An 18,446-nucleotide genomic window follows, 5' to 3' on the forward strand; every position below is an offset into this window, starting at 1 on the left:
TGTAGCGTGCAAGGACGGGAGTGAAAGAAGTGTCACAAGATGGAATTAACTGTTTTAATGACATTCAGACTTTACGTCAATCAATAACGGAGCACCATCTCCTCATCCGGAAACAACACCAGGAATGTGTCCCGTGAAAAACCGTCCGACCAGAACTCTAATAACTAAAGTTCCTTGGGTGAATAATGTAAACTCACTACACCGGTATGTTTTAGAGCTTTAATGGCGATTTTACTGACAGATATAAATAAGAACTTTACACTACTTTATATTAGAAATGGCAACAGCGGTGGATGAATGTCACATAACAAGATAGAGGAAAAATAAGAACCTTATCGACCACGGCGTTGGCGCGAACGTGCGCAATTTTTCAGGATTTATGCAGATCCCAAATACAGATCAGCAGGTACCAGAAGGTAAGAAAAGTTGCTTTTGCATTATATTGCGAAACAAAACGCCAGGTAATATTACCTTATACACACACCATAATAATACTCGTATGTTGAAGCACAGTACAATCCATCAAGCGGTGTGGCTTCATAGCTTGGTTGGTAGAGCGGCCGTGCCAGCAACTTGAGGGTTGCAGGTTCAATACCCGCTTCCGCCATCCTAGTTACTGCCGTTGTGTCCTTGGGCAAGACACTTCACCCACCTGCTCCCAGTGCCACCCACACTGGTTTAAATGTAACTTAGATATTGGGTTTCACTATGTAAAGCGCTTTGAGTCACTAGAGAAAAGCGCTATATAAATATAATTCACTTCACTTCATAGCTTACCAAAGTCATATTAAAAAATGTTGATAGATTTTTGAGCGCCGTGTGTAATGTTCTATATTTTTAATGGAACATTTAAAATGTTGGTGTTTACTTGAGACATATTGCAGTCTACACATATCTCTCATGTTTGACTGCCATCTAATGGTCACATTTATCATTACGCCATGTAAAAAATAAAATAGCTTCGAGGTGGGTAAGCTCAACCAAACGTATTCCGTATATTAGGCGCACCGGGTTATAAGGCACACAGTCGAGTTTTGAGGGAAAACAAGCATTTTAAGTGCGCCTTATAGTCTGGAAAATATGGTACTTAGTTTTTGACTACATGTAAGACAAGATATTAGATACATTTTATTGTAATACAAATGGTTTGGAAATGGACAGTTGTGTCAAACCACCATCATTTCTCTTTTACTTTCATTTGTTTTTTGCTGACAGTGGTTTCCGGCTGATCTTTTTACTTTTGTCGTTGTTCTTCTTAGGAGGTTCCGGGTTGGCCTGCATGTGTCTACCGTAGAGACTGAGGAGAGAAAGAAATATAAGATACTTTAAGTATACAGGATTAAAATAATGCAGCAAATCAGAGTATCTGGATTACCATACATTAATTACGGTTTGCGCTCTTGCATAAACAGCTATTGTAGGGTTATTTTACCGGGGTAGGCTGAGATAATATATCAACAACATTGAGTTCAACACATTTTAAATTAATCAACACTTAAGAATTTATATAAAACACATTGTTTAATTGTGTGTCTTATAACTATTAAATATTAGAAAATGGTGGGAAAAATTGCGTCATTATCAGGTCAGAAAAGCCGGATTTCTGTTTTTTCCCCCAGGTAAAATCACACTCCCTGAAGAGTCTCTTGTTGCTGGTGAACTGTCCCTGGTCCTGGCTCGGAAGGAAATCCGCCTTTAGTCTCTCCAGCTCCCAGATCCCCACCATAATTTGACTAGGATTCTGTTTCGGCTCCGTATTTGGCAACCTCAGTCATTGAGAGTGGGACGGGACTACAGAATTTTGACCGTGATTGCAGTACCATTTCTGGTCACATTATTACATATGGCACCTTTAAGAGTTTCTATAAAACAGATTGTGTAATTGTGTGTATTATAACTATGAAATATTACAAAAATGGTGGGAAAAATTGCCTCATCAGGTCAGAAAAAACAGATTTTTGTTTTTTCCCCCAGTAAAATCACACTCCTGAAGAGTCTTTAGTTGCTGGTGAACTGTCCCTGGTCCTGGCTCTAAAGGAGCTGTGCGCCTTGGGCCTTTAGTTTCTCCAGCTCCCAGAACCCCACCAGGTAAGCCCTCCACATCAGACCCCCAGCCTTTTTCCTCCTCCTCCTCCTCTCCAGCTCCAGGTCCTCTGGGGATTTTGGTTTGTGTGATCAATTTATTTTTCACCGCCCTCTCATATTTGATCAACAACCACACACCTACACCCTGGATGGAGCCAAAGGCACATTCAATCTCAGCTTCTTCACTGGCCGCACCGAGGGCTCGCTTCTTGCCATTTGTAAGAATCGGCCGGACCTCTGCACTGCAAAAACTGAAATCTAAGTAAGATTAAATATCTCAAATAAGGGTGATATTTGCTTATTTTCTGTCTGATGAGATAATTCTTCTCACTAAGCAGATTTTATGTTAGAGTGTTTTACTTGTTTTAAGGGTTTTGGTCCTAAATGATCTCAGTAAGATATTACAGCTTGTTGCTGAGATTTGATGACCTATATTGAGTAAAACATGCTTGAAACTAGAATATCAACTGTTGCAAAGCTGTGTCATCAACACTCACAAGTATAAAACTACTTTTTTAAAGTAATGATTTCTTATTTCAAGCATGAAAAAAAAAAAATCATGATTTTGACACAATTGTGTCTCATAATTAAAACAGATGACAGCCAAATTGACTTACCGGTAGCTGTTTTATTTTATTTTTTATTTTTTTTTTATATTTCCATAAAAATCCTTTCTTAGATAAACAAATCAATAAAATTACCACTCAAAACTTAACAAAAGTGAAGCTACTTTGTTTTTTGTTTTTTCTTTGATCGGGTGGTTGGAGATTGGTACGAATCTTGTGATGCAGCATGGTGATATTTGGTCTTTTGCAGATGCTGTTCCATTTTAAATTTCTCATCAGAGAGGCTTCGAATTTTAATTTGTGCAAAGTCCACTCTTTCCTGTAACTCTCTCTTTTCCTTTCCGTCTGCCGCAGCCTCGTTATTCAGCCGTTCCGTAATGTTTCTTTCCTCTTGGAGAAGTGTATAGAATTGCTGCAGCGCATATATTATTTCACCTGATTGAATCAACTCACTCCTCTCCTTTATTTCTATTGTCATTTGTTGTATTTGTTCCTCAACTTGGAGTCTTTTCTGTCGTGTTTCGTTTAGTATTAGACGGTTTTCCTCGATGTCTCGCTGCAGCCATTCGACGTCCTGTTTTGGACGAAACATCAACCTCATCGTCAGATAGAAACGGCCAAATGATTCGGACTCTGTCTTTCTGGTGTATGTTATGAAAATGTTAACTCCCCATTGCTGTTTTATTTTCAATGAAACAATAGAAAATACGTACTCATATAGTAGTACAGTTGGCACAGTACAGTAAATTGACAGTTAATATTTAAATATTTAACATTTGACATTTCTAACAATTTTGAACAGAAATAGTTCATGCACATTCAGATAAATTCCTCAAAATTACAATTAAAAATGTTTTGGCCGGGGGCCGGACTGTATATATGCGCACTAATTGACTGAAAGAGCACGCACTTGGCGCGATTATGTCATGTTATCCATGGAAAAATGCATTTTTAGACAATACGATTTGCCTGCGCGGCTAGGAAACCCCGAGAGTAACAAGCGGTTGCCTTGTTGCCTTTCCATTAAGAACAATAAATTAGTTTTCAGTATAAGTTTGCTGGTTTCAATAAATGTAATGCCGAGCGCATATCATTATGTCAAGATAATGGCACTAGCATTTACTTCATTTAAGAATATTTTTCAACATATTGAGCAAAAAGGTCTCTTTTTTTCTTTCAAGAAAAGGGCACTTGTTATTAGTGAGAATATACTTATTTTAAGCTATTTTTGGGTCCATTGAGGTTAGCTAATTTGACTTGTTTTGGAAAGTCTTGACAAGCCAAATTTTCTTGTTCTATTGGCAGATAATTTTGCTTAGTTCAAATAAAATACCCCTAATTTTTGTAATTGTTTTTCTTGTTTTTGAACACTGACTTTTTGCAGTGTGCTGCTGCTGTTCCTGTCCGATTTTTGGCAAGTGTTCGATCATCCCTTACGTGAGTCCGAGACTGGAAATTAGGCAGGCGTTCGCCTTCACGGCCCACCATTCCGTCAACTTCCGCATTCCTGCCAGCAGAGAGTGCTCTGCCACAGGGGTGTCTCTTTTCCACACAAGTTCCAACTGACTGTCTTCCTGTATCAGACGATGGAGTTGTCCGTGTTACCCCACCTCTGTCGCGCTCGCTGTTTTGTGATATTTTTACTGTACAGTCCCTGAAACTCCAACCTACAGCCCAAGTTTAGAGGTATTACAGAGAAACGAGCAAGGGACATTGTAATTGAGCTTGCTTTGAATTTTTGATTAATTTAAAGCTCTTCATAAACATACAGAGTGTTGAATATACAAAATTATGTCCTGTATTTACATGTTCTGATAGTAAATATTAAATAGGGTGTTCTATTTCTTTTTAAATTTAAAGACAGTGTTTACTGTATAAGTGTGTGTGTGCGCTAGTACGTACTATTTGTAGGTCTCAGAGCGAACGTATTCAAACACATGGGAGACTCCGAGTTGAAACTGATCGGCAATGGGAGTGACCCAGGGATTGTTTTCTGCTTTGAAAACCTGCTTTGGTCCAGTCAGATCCAGATTCCCTGAAGATGATTACAGAAAGCAGATGGTTGGATGCCACACAAAATACACATCTCATAATTGTTTTCAAACACAATTCAGAAAACTATAACATTTTCAAATATATAAATAAATGCTACATATATACACATATATACATAAATGCTATATATATTAAAATATACATATGTAACACATATTACATATATACATATATCCATCCATAATTTTCTACCGCATATACAGTTGTGATCAAAAGTTGACATACACTTGTAAAGAACATAATGTCATGGCTGTCTTGAGTTTCCAATAATTTCTACAACTCTTGTTTTTTTTGTGATAGAGTGATTGAAGCACATACTTGTTGGTCACAAAAAAACATTCATGAAGTTTGGTTCTTTTATGAATTTATTATGGGTCTACTGAAAATGTGAGCAAATGTGCTGAGTCAAAAGTATACATACAGCAATGTTAATATTTGCTTACATGTCCCTTGGAAAGTTTCACTGGAATAAGGCGCTTTTGGTAGCCATCCACAAGCTTCTGCTTGAATTTTTGACCACTCCTCTTGACAAAATTGGTGCAGTTCAGCTAAATTTGTTGGTTTTCTGACATGGACTTGTTTATTCAGCATTGTCCACACGTTTAAGACAGAATTTTGGGAAGGCCATTCTAAAACTAGAACATTCGAGCCTGATTTAGCCATTCCTTTAACACTTTTGACGTGTGTTTGGGGGTCATTATCCTGTTGGAACACCCAACTGCGCCCAAGACCCAACCTCGGGGCTGATGATTTTAGGTTGTCCTGAAGAATTTGGAGGTAATCCTCCTTTTTATTGTCCCATTTAAAGCACCAGTTTCATTTGCACCAAAACAGGCCCAGAGCATAATATTACCACCACCATGCTTGACGGTGGGTATGGTGTCCCTGGGATTAAAGGCTGTGGCCAAATAGCTAAATTTTGTATTCATCTGATATCACATGGACAAAGATAAAACCTTCTGGAAGAAAGTTCTGTGGTCAGATGAAACAAAAATTGAGCTGTGTAGGTTTGTGTTTTTTATTGGTTAACTGTATGATGATGATAAGTGTGGTGCTGTAGTTTTCACCATACAGTGGAATAAATGCCTTGTTAAGAACCACGCAACCACCTCCTTTGGTTGTAGAATTTTGGCCGCTTGTTGCTCTGTTGAAGCATCTGTTGGTCATCTCATCTGGTTCTCTTATTTTTCCCTGGCCTTTCATCTGCTCAATTATGTTTTTCTTTTACTTCTTTATTTATTATTTAAAGCTTGTGGTGTTTTCCTCTTAGATATTTAATATCAAACACAACGTGCTGTTTGCCTTCCTGTGTTTATTATCCTAATGCATTATTTAGTTTCAGATCATTGCCTTTTTTTGCCCTTCTAAAGACTTAATTTGTTTGTCGTGTCATCGTTGAACTTGGCATTACATCATATGAACATGTTTTGTTCATTCCTTTGACAGACTACACTAAATGCTATACATTTTTCGCCCAAAAAGAGGTATCATGAATAGCTTTGTAAAGCACAAGTTAGATTGACCATCATTGATCTGATCAGAGTTCAGTCAGTACCGTACCAAGTTCCGGTGGAAGGACAGTCAGTCTGTTGCCTTGGATGTGAAGCTCCTTGAGTTGAACCAATTCCCCAATCTCCTTTGGCAGTGAGATAAGATCGTTATCCCGAAGACTCAACTGGGTAAGAAACAAATTGAAAAATCAGTAAGTGAATTTCATGCACACTGTCTTGCTGGTCTTGTATCAACAATTCAGGGTGGTGAAAACGGGCTACAATTGATAAACAGAGGTCATTCACCATTCCCAAACTGGGCAGCCCCGACCCTTAGATATCCTCAAAATAATTTTACATAATAATAATAATAATGACTTAGATTTATATAGCGCTTTTCTAGACACTCAAAGCACTTCACAGAGAAGTGAGAAGCCATCATTCATTCACACCTGGTGGTGGTAAGCTACTTTCATAGCCACAGCTGCCCTGGGGTAAACTGACAGAAGCGTGGCTGCCAATTTGCGCCTACGGCCCCTCTGACCACCACCTATCATTCATCATTCATTCACCGGTGTGAGTGGCACCGGGGGCAAGGGTGAAGTGTCCTGCCCAAGGACACAACGGCAGCGATTTTGGATGGTAAGAGGCGGGGAGCGAACCTGCAACCCTCAGGTTTCTGGCACGGTTGCTCTACCCACTACGCCATACCGCCCCCTAATAATAATAATAATAAAAGTGATAAATAAAAAAGTAAATAAAAACATAATTTGTAGTGTATCATTTTAAAAGGCATGTCTACGTATGCGATATACTGTAATGTCATCAAACATTGGTATTTTAGCAATGGGGTGGGGTGTTTGCGTTCACATTCTATTTCTTGTAGGAGCTCATTTATTTTCTTCTTAATTAGTTTGTTCTTTTTTTACATCGCTAAAGGTTGATCGATCTAGCGACAAAGCTATTGGAAGCACTTGTATTCAAAATTGATTGGCTGGTATGCACCTGAATGTTTACCAGAAGATAAGGTGACAGCAGGTGACACCTTTTAGCCGTTTGCATTTGTTTACAAAGCAGGGGAGTTATTTCTTTTTTAGGATAACCCTTTTCAGGAGATTTGACCGTGTTTCCTCATTTTGCATACGCTATCCATGACTGGAACATTTCCAGGTTTTTCAGGACGCATGGGAACCCTGAAACACTTAGCAACCCTCACAGAATGTTGGCATGCAGTATATATGTTCTTTGATTATTTCTAATAACATCTTATCTACATTGGGTGGTTTACCAAATCCAAAACATCAAAATTATTTTTTTAGTATGCGGAAAGCAGCATAAAAGGGTTGGACATGCCTGTAAAGATACATTCACACTGCAGTGTATGATCAATGATGATCATTGTATGTGGTTGTTTAAATTAACAAAATAAAAGTGAATTCTATTTGTGTTTGCGCTGGTAAACATGGCCCCAAATCGTGTAGCTCTCAGTCTTGGCACATTTGTAGCAATTTTAAGGATTTTGTGCAACGGGAGTCAACATTTTTTAACCCCATTATTTCACTTAGGAGATTAGGAAAGAAGAGTGCAGTTTGGGGCACTTGCTGCAACTTAAAAGTTAAAAAGTTAAAGTCCCAATGATTGTCACACACACACGAGGTGTGGCGAAATTATTCTCTGCATTTGACCAATCACCCTTGATCACCCACTGGGAGGTGAGGGGAGCAGTTAGCAACAGCGGTGGCCGCGCCCGGGAATCATTTTTGGTGATTTAACCCCCAATTCCAACCCTTGATGCTGAGTGCCAAGCAGGGAGGTAATGGGTCCCATTTTTATAGTCTTTGGTATGACTCGGCCGGGGTTTGAACTCACAACCTACCGATCTCAGGGCGGGCCTAACTTGTGTTTTGGGGAACGTATGAGATCAGATAAATGTTACCTGAGCGTACAGACTGCAGTCGTATCAGAAATATATCAGATTCTGGACCTCATACAATAAAGGCCTGGATTAGATTTGGAAAAAACTTTTTTTTTTTTTTACTGTTCACACTACGCCGGATAGTCGAACCTCGGATTTAGGAGGAACAGTGTGGTTTTCGTCCTGGTCGTGGAACTGTGGACCAGCTCTATACTCTCGGCAGGGTCCTTGAGGGTGCATGGGAGTTTGCCCAACCAGTCTACATGTGTTTTGTGGACTTGGAGAAGGCATTCGACCTGTGGGGAGTGCTCAGAAAGTATGGGGTATCGGACTGTCTGATTGTGGCAGTCCGCTCCCTGTATGATCAGTGCCAGACCTTGGTCTGGCACTGAGTTTCCTCCGCCGGGTGGCGAGGCTCTCCCTTAGAGATAGGGTGAGAAGCTCTGCCATCCGGGGGGAGCTCAAAGTAAAGCCGCTGCTCCTCCACATCGAGAGGAGCCAGATGAGGTGGTTCGGGCATCTGGTCAGGATGCCACCCGAACGCCTCCCTAGGGAGGTGTTTAGGGCACGTCCGACCGGTAGGAGGCCGCGGGGAAGACCCAGGACACGTTGGGAAGACTATGTCTCCCGGCTGGCCTGGGAACGCCTCGGGGTCCCACAGGAAGTGCTGGACGAAGTGGCTGGGGAGAGGGAAGTCTGGGCTTCCCTGCTTAGGCTGCTGCCCCCGCGACCCGACCTCGGATAAGCGGAAGAAGATGGATGGATGGATGGATGTTCACACTAACATGAAAAAAATCAGATACAGGTCACACATGGGCAAAAACATTGCAATTGACCTGCAGTGGGAATGGAGCCTTAGAGCCCATCTCAAATGAACAAGCTTCCCACCTTTTCTCTAAAGCTAAGCCCAACCAAGCACATTCGACTGCGTGTAGCCAAAACTTGTTACCATTGCTTTGGGTGAATCGAGAGCTTTGACTTATGGCTTCACCACATGAGTCTATTAGAGCGACTAAGAACCATGGCCTCAGATTTAAAGGTGCTATGTCCAGTTCCAGAAGCATTGCAATCAGCTAGTAACAGCCTCATAAACACTGAAGGTCACAGCTTGACGAAGATATCAAGACCACATCATCTGCAAATAGCACAGACAAGATCCTAAAGCTAGTAAACTGAAAAACAAAAACAAAAAAAAACCCTGTAAATTTTGTCCTGAATGATATTGAAAAGAACCAGTGCCAAATAGGTCCAACATTCACTGTAAACAAGCTTGACTTACAGCAAGCAAGGCCCTGCTCTGATTATATAGGGACCAACCGGCAGGTTGTACCTGGCCTGAAACCACAAACTCCTGGAGCACTCGCCATAGTGCAGTACGGGGACACAGTTGAATGGGTAGTCAACTGTCAACTGCATTGAACAAACCTTTGGTCCAAGTAAAGCAGGATCTAAACTACATTGCACTTTCAGTATCTAAGGTTTAATGAGAAGCCACATTCTTCTTTACAGTCATCTGAAATATACATTTCTAGTGTGATGACACTCTACAGCTAGAACACACTTTTCAGCAGGTGAGCTACTTTTTAAATGACCGAGTCGAAGGGATCTACCTCATTCATATATATAATTTATATGTATTTATTTATCAAAGAGACGTTTTTGTTAACAAGTTAAAAGGTGTTTGATGATAATATAAGCATGTTTAACACATATAGATTCCTTTCTTTCCTGAAGACAAGAATATAAGTTGGTGTATTACCTGATTCTGATGACTTGCATTGATTGGAATCAGACAGTAGTGCTGACAACGTCCACATTTTCAAATGGAGGAGCAAAAAAGTCCTTCTTTCTGTCCAATACCACATGAAAGTGGTTGCTTTTTGTCATCTTATTTGTCCAGCTTCCATACTCCTTTTTATACACTTACCAAGAAATAAATTGGCGGCAAACTCCGTGGCTTGCGAGCTTGTGCACGCCAGCGTTATGGGACTCTTATTTTGTTAGCGCAGGCAGGATAGAGCAGCGCTTTTATTGTGAAGACAGGAACAATGTGGTCAGTCTTTAGGCTTTTGACAGGAGGTATGGTTGAAATAAAAACTGTTTCTTCCCTCCCTAACGGTCTTTTTTTCCTTCACACTGAGTTCGCAGCAGCCAGCGTCATCTCACAAGACCCTCGGGTGCCGTGAATGTCAATCAAGTGACGAAAGTGACGTCATCGTGAAGATATCTGATTGCTAATTTTTAGGACTATTTTTTCAACGCCTAGTTGGCGATCGACTGACACACCCTCCACGATCGACCGGTAGCTCGCGATCGACGTAATGGGCACCCCTGCTCTACAGCTAGAACACACTTTGTAAACACCCTTCTTGTAAAGGGAGACAACAACCGCACTCTGCCAATTTGAAAGTTACTTTCCCTGGCTTCCAACAATGTTGGAGAGATGTAATTTCCGGAACTGTAAGAATCCAGACTGAACATTGTCCAATCCTTTTTTGGCCTTATAGAAAAATGTGTGGAACAGAGTTTAGGTTCCTAGTATTAGTAAAAACATTCTGACAGATTTACATACATTCAATATAAGACAGGATGAATGAAGTAAGACAGTCTGAAATATTGTCCATTGCTTTAGTTTGCTTGTTAGCATCACTCATGACATCTGTTCCACAGACATCAATGACAGTGTCATCTGCGTGTATTTGTACGTCTGCCTCACTACACACAGTAAGAAGATGATGAATGTAGAGTGCAAATAATGAAGGCCCAAAAACTGAGCCCAGAGGGACACCTGTATTACAAGCTTTAGTTGACTGTTGATTTGTACACATTAGACATTTGTGATTTTAGCCACAAAACTGCACTGTGAGATAAATTATAAACTTTATTTTAAGAAAGTAGCACAATGTAGTTAATTTAGCTTGTCGAAACAACATGTCTGCACATTGCTGGTTGCTTCGGTAAACCGCCTGGTTCAGTTCCTGTTTTCTGTTACACAGTGGAGTGGAAAAGTAATTTGCTTCTATATTGAAGCTATTATTATATATATCTGATGTATAACACCGAAAGACGTCCAAAGTTTGCGAGTAAATAGATGTGATCAAAATAGTATCAATCTCACAGATTTCTGAGCCACTTTGAGAGATAATGATCGAGCCAGTCACGTGATCGCATGACGTAGAGGTAGGAACCGCAGATCCCTTCCCTATCAACAATGCAAATCATGGAGACTTTGTGGGAGCCAATAACGATAACTTTGGGACAAATGATGGTCCAGAACCTCATATTGTTGATCCTGAATATAAGGAGGGTGAGTTACACGTTTTAGAAGATGTGCTAAACAGATCCAACTTTAGTGAAACAATTAGCAGTTTTGTTAAGTGCTAAACAAGAAATACAAACTACAAATATAATAAAACAATCACTTACTGTACGATGTCTGCTCTTACTACGATGACGAGTGATAGGGTGTCAATATCTTCCCGTTTAGATGATTAATTTTAATCCACACGACAAAGGGTTAAAAAAGTTGCTCCGAACACTGTCTTCTGTTGTAGTGTGTTTGTCTCCATCTCCGGGTATAAACTGAATGTCACAGATGAACAACTTCTAGATTATTGGCTAAATCCTCCTATTATCCAGATGAGAGGCATGATTAATAATCTATAATAATTTTTGATGAGTCAAGACGCAATACAGCAGTAGCAGAAACAACAACAAATAAGACATCGGCTCAATGCTGCAGTGCTGCATAAGCTGTTTTTCTTCTTTACTGTTTTACACAGTTTCCATCCATATATGTTGCATTACTGCCATCTTCAGTTTCATTTCATAACTACATTAAAGACTCTTCTTGAGTTCAGAGAAGCCTAAACTATACGGTTATCAATGATAAAAATACTTAGTCTGTGTTAGTACTTATAATAACAACATTACTAATATTTGGTTATTATTCAGGTCACGATATGTAAATAAAGAGTATTGTTGGCAGGTTTTGGATGGTTATTTAGAGAGTTTTGAGGACAAAATAGAGAGCTCACATAGACTACATTGTTAGCGGACTTTAGGGATTGTGAATGATAGACAGCACCTCTCTTTTTACATGTTTTTCTAATTTGTTCTTATTTCCAGCATGACTGATCTGATAACAGGGTCAGAGTGCAGAATCATTACTACAGTGACGTCAATCTCTGAAAATAGCCGAAGGTATTCGGAGCGGAATATTCAAAATGGCTGACTGAATTTGTGGTATTTTGTGATGTTTAGACAGTATTTTCACATACTTTGTGGAGTGGCAAATACAATTGGATATGGTTTAATGGATACAATGAAACACAATTAGGCATATAAAGTCAACTTGTTTTTCCGCTCCACTAGTACTTTAATTTGACTTGCTGAAAACTTAAGTATGACTTGACTTGTTTGATTCTCACCACAGTGACTTAGGACATGTTTGACACTTAAAGGATATGACTTGAAACTTGCTAGTGAGTGACTTACTTCTACCTCTGCTTAAAAGTATTATGTTGTTAACTTGTAACTTCTACTACATTCAGATAAAACTGAAATTAAATTATTTGCCCAGTCTCTGAACCTTAGAGTCACCTGTAATGATATACAGTCGCATGTTCCGTATGACAGGTGGACTAGGTTTTGTATTTTTGTTTGCATTTCCAACCCAGCACTCTTATTATTTATTTTAAGTTCCACCTACTCTTTGGCTTATCAGGCTGTATCTTTACCTCTGCTCAGAGCACTGGTACCTCACCTGTGCCTTATTGGCAATCAGGAGGTTTACCTCCCTCTATTTGCCTTTTAGGAGGGTTCATAAGCCAGGTGAGAGCCGTGAGATGGCGCTGGTTCATTGTACTGAATTCTGAACTCTGCACGTTCTAGGTTTTGTTGATAAAAGTTTTTAACTGCTTTAACTGCAAAGAGTCTGGGTTCTGTTTAAGAGTTCTTCCTGTATTTCCTTGCTTCTGCCGCCAAGTCTGTCATGTAGGGTTCAGTCAGTTTTCTCTGATGGGGAAGAAACATGACTCTACCCATACGTCATTCAATATTGTGGTACACAAATTAAAGTGAATGATATCAGTCAGGAAAACTGTCTGATTTGTCCGACCTGGTTGTTCTTATTACAGAAAAAGTAAGCAACTTGAGTTGTATTTTTGTCCATGCCAATTTCCCAGTATGTGCCAAAGAACTTACTATTTGCAGCTTTGCCAGCTTCCCAATGTCAGCTGGCAGGACTTCAAAGTCATTGTCACTCAGATACAGAGCACGAAGTGTTGCTGTAAAACAAGCATCACCATTAATGTGTGTCAATGAAAACAGGTTCATTTTCCAGTTGACATTTCCTTCATGGTTCATAAAAGGCTTTAAATGGGTGAATGTAAAGATTGTACTTGGTTAATGAATACACAATCTAATGCTGTTAAGTGATTTAAAAACGGTGATTATTTAGATTATGGTATTAATCTAATCTCCTTTTTAATCACAACTAAAAGAAAAGCTCTTAACTGCAGGTATTTTCATTTAAAGATTTTCATTGTACGGCAAACTGTCTGTTTAACTGTGCATATGACAATAAACAATCTTGAGTCTTAAATCTTAAATTCATTACATAATTGTGGCAGATCAAAAGATTGGTAAAGCCAAAAAAATGGCTCCATGAAGTCATTGTTTTCAACAAACAGATGCAGTCCAAGCAATTTACTAAAATAAAATATTACTGCAATATAAAATACTAAAGTTAACACATGAAAAACTAGTAAAATATTGTTCTGATAATTAAAAAAAAAAGCAAATATTAAATGTGAACTTGAACTTATTTTTCATCAGCTTCAGATAATATAAACAATGGTAAATAAAACAGTCCTATCAAATTACAGTAGAACATCAAAAATATCACTGTTCATCCTCAAAGAATAAAGTGATGATGAAAAAAAAAAATCAAGCCATTACTGTTTGGAGGCCACAGAAGACAAAGTGGGTATGGTGACCTTAAGCATTTTTTTCTTCCTCGGGGGAGGCCAAGTAGGCTTTGAGGCTTTGCTCAGACGCAGGATCAGCTAATGCTACGACTTGCTAAATTGTAAACATCTCCACTACAGCTGCAATGCAACTGAGTGGTAAGCTGCTTCAATGACAAGCAAACACTTTCTTACAAAAAAGGCATACCACTCTATGTTTAGCAATGTTGCAAGTGGGACATTTTTGAAAGTAAATTTCACTTTGATTGGACCAACAACTCACGAGCAGTGGAGTCTGTGCTGCAAAGAAGAAACGAAAACCAGAGACCCCACTATGCATCGCTCCTCCCTTTGCCCGCCCAACTACAATGGGAGCCAATCAGCTTTTGCTTAACAGGCCCAAACACAATGACCATATGTGCAATTCAGGGTGTATTTTATTACACCCCCAACAGGTCAAGTATATGAAGAGGGCGACGAAACTCGACGTCCATCGCACCGGTCGCCTGATGTGGGATCTGAGCCGAGGATGTCGTTGTGGCTTGTGCTGCCCTTTGAGACACTCATGATTTAGGGCTATATAAGATTGAAACACGCAGTCGCAGCCATTCAGAGACAGTAAAAGATATTAAAAATGTAATCAACGCGATTCAAAACCATAGCGCACTAAATATAATTATAATTACCGTATTTTTCGGACTATATGTCGCAGTTTTTTCATACTTTGGCCGGGGGTGCGACTTATACTCAGGAGCAACTTATGTGTGAAATTATTAAATATTATTATAATATTAAAACTTCAAACCCTAGTTACGTTGAATGAGTTTAAAACTTCTGTGAAAGGACTGCAGTCTACCTTGTCTGTATGCACATGTGTCATGTGAGCAAGTTTTAATGTTGTAAATGTGATGTTTTATGTATTTGTTTACTGTTTTTAATGTAACCTTGCTGCTGCCCTCTTGGCCAGGTCTCCCTTGGAAAAGAGATCTTTGATCTCAATGGGATTTTACCTGGTTAAATAAAGGCTAATAATAATAAAAAATTAACACATTACCGTAAAATATCAAATAATATTATTTAGCTCAATCACGTAAGAGACTAGACGTATAAGATTTCATGGGATTTAGCGATTAGGAGTGACAGATTGTTTGGTAAACGTATAGCATGTTCTATATGTTATAGTTATTTGAATGACTCTTACCATAATATGTTACGTTAACATACCAGGCACGTTCTCAGTTGGTTATTTATGCCTCATATAACGTACACTTATTCAGCCTGTTGTTCACTATTCTTTATTTATTTTTAAATTGCCTTTCAAATGTCTATTCTTGGTGTTGGGTTTTATCAAATAAATTTCCCTAAAAAATGCGACTTATACTCCAGTGCGACTTATATATGTTTTTTTCCTTCTTTATTATGCATTTTCGGCCGGAGCGACTTATAGTCCGAAAAATACGGTAATCAATTGCAACTGATGTGATAATATGACATCCCGAATAAAATAAATGAGGATTCACAACCTTATAGCTTTTAAGCTGAGTGAAGATGAACTACTGCTTCTAGAAGCCAGCACGAAGGAAGAGTGAGACTTTGGAGCAAACAGAAGCCTGGAGAGTGAGGTGAAATAAAAATGTGGAACTTGGAGCCAAGCTATTTTGACATAAATGGAGTGCGTACCCCTAATAAACCAGAAAAAAAACGTCTCCGTCCAGCTGGACCAAACAGACAGCTGTCCATCGAGTAAGTCACTTTAATATTGACCATGATACACAGAGCACATCATGCTTGTTATTACAACTACAGTACATATGCTATCTGGCTAGCTGTGTACAAACAAAACATGAAATAATACTTTTCAGATACTGTAACATGATTGTTCATGTTTTTCAGTCACAGTGTTGTGCATTACAAACTCAAACATGTTTCGTGTCGACGTCTCTTTCCGTAGTTAGCTTTTACGGCTAATATCGTAGCACGCCGATGTGTTACTACGCTAGAAAAAAAAAAAGAGTTCCTCGGTGTTTGCTCTTACAATAACAATGTCGCTACAGTTTGGTTATTATACAGCAGGGGTTACCAACGCGGTGCCCGCGGGTACCGGGTAGCCCGTAAGGACCAGATGAGTAGCCCGCTGGCCTGTTCTAAAAATAGCTCAAATAGCAGCAATTACCAGTGAGCTGCCTCTATTTTTAAATTTTTATTTATTTACTAGCAAGCTGGTATCGCTTTGCTCGACATTTTTAATTCTAAGTGAGACAAAACTCAAATAGAATTTGAAAATCCAAGAAAATATTTTAAAGACTTGGTCTTCACTAACTGACAAGGAAACATAACAGATTTGGTGTCCAGTTCAAAGTGTGACATGATTTATTTAAAAATTTGAGAGTTGACTTTTGTATTTTACATGAGTTATTATTTGTACAAACATGGTGCAAAGTAATTTATGATTTGTTAAAAAATGTTAGTGGCTAGCTAGTTAAAATGGGATATTGTGATTTCACAAGACTGCCTTAGAAGTGATCATTTGAAAATGTTCAATTTGAAAAATGTGCACTTATAGAGAAAATATAAAAATAAAGTGTTGCATATTGATATTTATCTGTTTTTATATATATTTATTGTGAGAAATCATTAAGATAATCAGTGTTTCCACAAAGATAAATATAATTAATTATTAATAATAACAGAGTTAAAGGTAAATTGAGCAAATTGGCTATTTCTGGCAATTTATTTAAGTGTGTATCAAACTGGTAGCCACTGCGATGATGTGGCGACTTGTCTAGGGTGTACCCCGCCTTCCGCCTGATTGTAGCTGAGATAGGCTCCAGCGCCCCCCGCAACCCCAAAGGGAATAAGCGGTAGAAAATGGATGGATGGAAACTGGTAGCCCTTCGCATTAATCAGCACCCAAGAAGTAGCTCTTGGTTTCAAAAAGGTTGGTGGCCCCTGTTATACAGGTTATGGAACGCAAATAAAGTATTGTTGCCGGTTTTTGAATGCATTTTTAAAGTGATTTTGAGGTAGAATTGATTGCTCCCATTAGCTGCATTGCTAGCCACCCAGAACGAGCCGATTCTTATATGTTGGAGTGCAAAAAAAACCAAAAAACTTTCATCATCTTGTCTCTCATAATGGTTGTGAAGTATAGGCAAAATTCCAAACAAAGTGCAGTTCCCCTTTAAGTTAACTTTAGCCTCCTTGCATTAGCAATGTTTTGTAACTGTTCAACAGTTTGTGTCTCCCGCCTTCCGCCAGAGTGCAGCTGGAATGAACTCCAACACCCCCCGCGACCCCGAGAGGGACAAGCGGTAGAAAAATGGACTGAAGGATCGATAGATTGACTCTTTTATTTTAAAAGCATACGTAGTCCACTATACTTCAATAGTTTGCACAATATTTTTATTTGTCTACTACCAGCTTCAAGCTTAAAGGGGAACATTATCACCAGACCTATGTAAGCGTCAATATATACCTTGATGTTGCAGAAAAAAGACCATATATTTTTTTAACTGATTTCCGAACTCTAAATGGGTGAATTTTGGCGAATTAAACGCCTTTCTAATAATCGCTCTCGGAGCGATGACGTCACATCGGGAAGCAATCCGCCATTTTCTCAAACACCGAGTCAAATCAGCTCTGTTATTTTCCGTTTTTTCGACTGTTTTCCGTACCTTGGAGACATCATGCCTCGTCGGTGTGTTGTCGGAGGGTGTAACAACATGAACGGGGACGGATTCAAGTTGCACCAGTGGCCCAAAGATGCGAAAGTGGCAAGAAATTGGACGTTTGTTCTGCACACTTTACCGACGAAAGCTATGCTATGACAGAGATGGCAAGAATGTGTAGATATCCTGCGACACTCAAAGCAGATGCATTTCCAACGATAAAGTCAAAGAAATCTGCCGCCAGACCCCCATTGAATCTGCCGGAGTGTGTGAGCAATTCAGGGACAAAGGACCTCGGTAGCACGGCAAGCAATGGCGGCAGTTTGTTCCCGCAGACGAGCGAGCTAAACCCCCTGGATGTCTTGGCTCACACCGTCCCTTATGCCACCGAAGATGATCAAGAGAAGAATATCGACCCTAGCTTCCCTGGCCTGCTGACATCAACTCCAAAACTGGACAGATCAGCTTTCAGGAAAAGAGCGCGGATGAGGGTATGTCTACAGAATATATTAATTTATGAAAATTGGGCTGTCTGCACTGTCAAAGTGCATGTTGTTGCCAAATGTATTTCATATGCTGTAAACCTAGTTCATAGTTGTTAGTTACCTTTAATGCCAAACAAACACATACCAATCGTTGGTTAGAAGGCGATCGCCGAATTCGTCCTCGCTTTCTCCCGTGTCGCTGGCTGTCGTGTC

General features: G+C 39.4%; 1 protein-coding gene across 1 annotated transcript in view; it reads right to left on the reverse strand.

Moving 5' to 3' along the window:
- Positions 1–205: 205 nt before the first annotated feature.
- The window catches only part of rsu1 (Ras suppressor protein 1), a 34,183-nt gene continuing 15,942 nt past the window's right edge, over positions 206–18,446 (reverse strand). Inside the window, exons 6-9 of the mRNA XM_061965835.1 lie at positions 13,317–13,399; positions 6,267–6,381; positions 4,554–4,686; positions 206–1,297 (exon numbers count right to left, since the gene is read on the reverse strand). Of these exons, the coding sequence (XP_061821819.1) occupies positions 1,195–1,297; positions 4,554–4,686; positions 6,267–6,381; positions 13,317–13,399 (434 nt within the window). The 3' untranslated portion in view covers positions 206–1,194. The remainder of the gene's footprint in view (positions 1,298–4,553; positions 4,687–6,266; positions 6,382–13,316; positions 13,400–18,446) is intronic.

The sequence above is a fragment of the Nerophis lumbriciformis genome, linkage group LG07 (genome assembly GCF_033978685.3).
Source record: "Nerophis lumbriciformis linkage group LG07, RoL_Nlum_v2.1, whole genome shotgun sequence".
NCBI lineage: Eukaryota > Metazoa > Chordata > Actinopteri > Syngnathiformes > Syngnathidae > Nerophis > Nerophis lumbriciformis.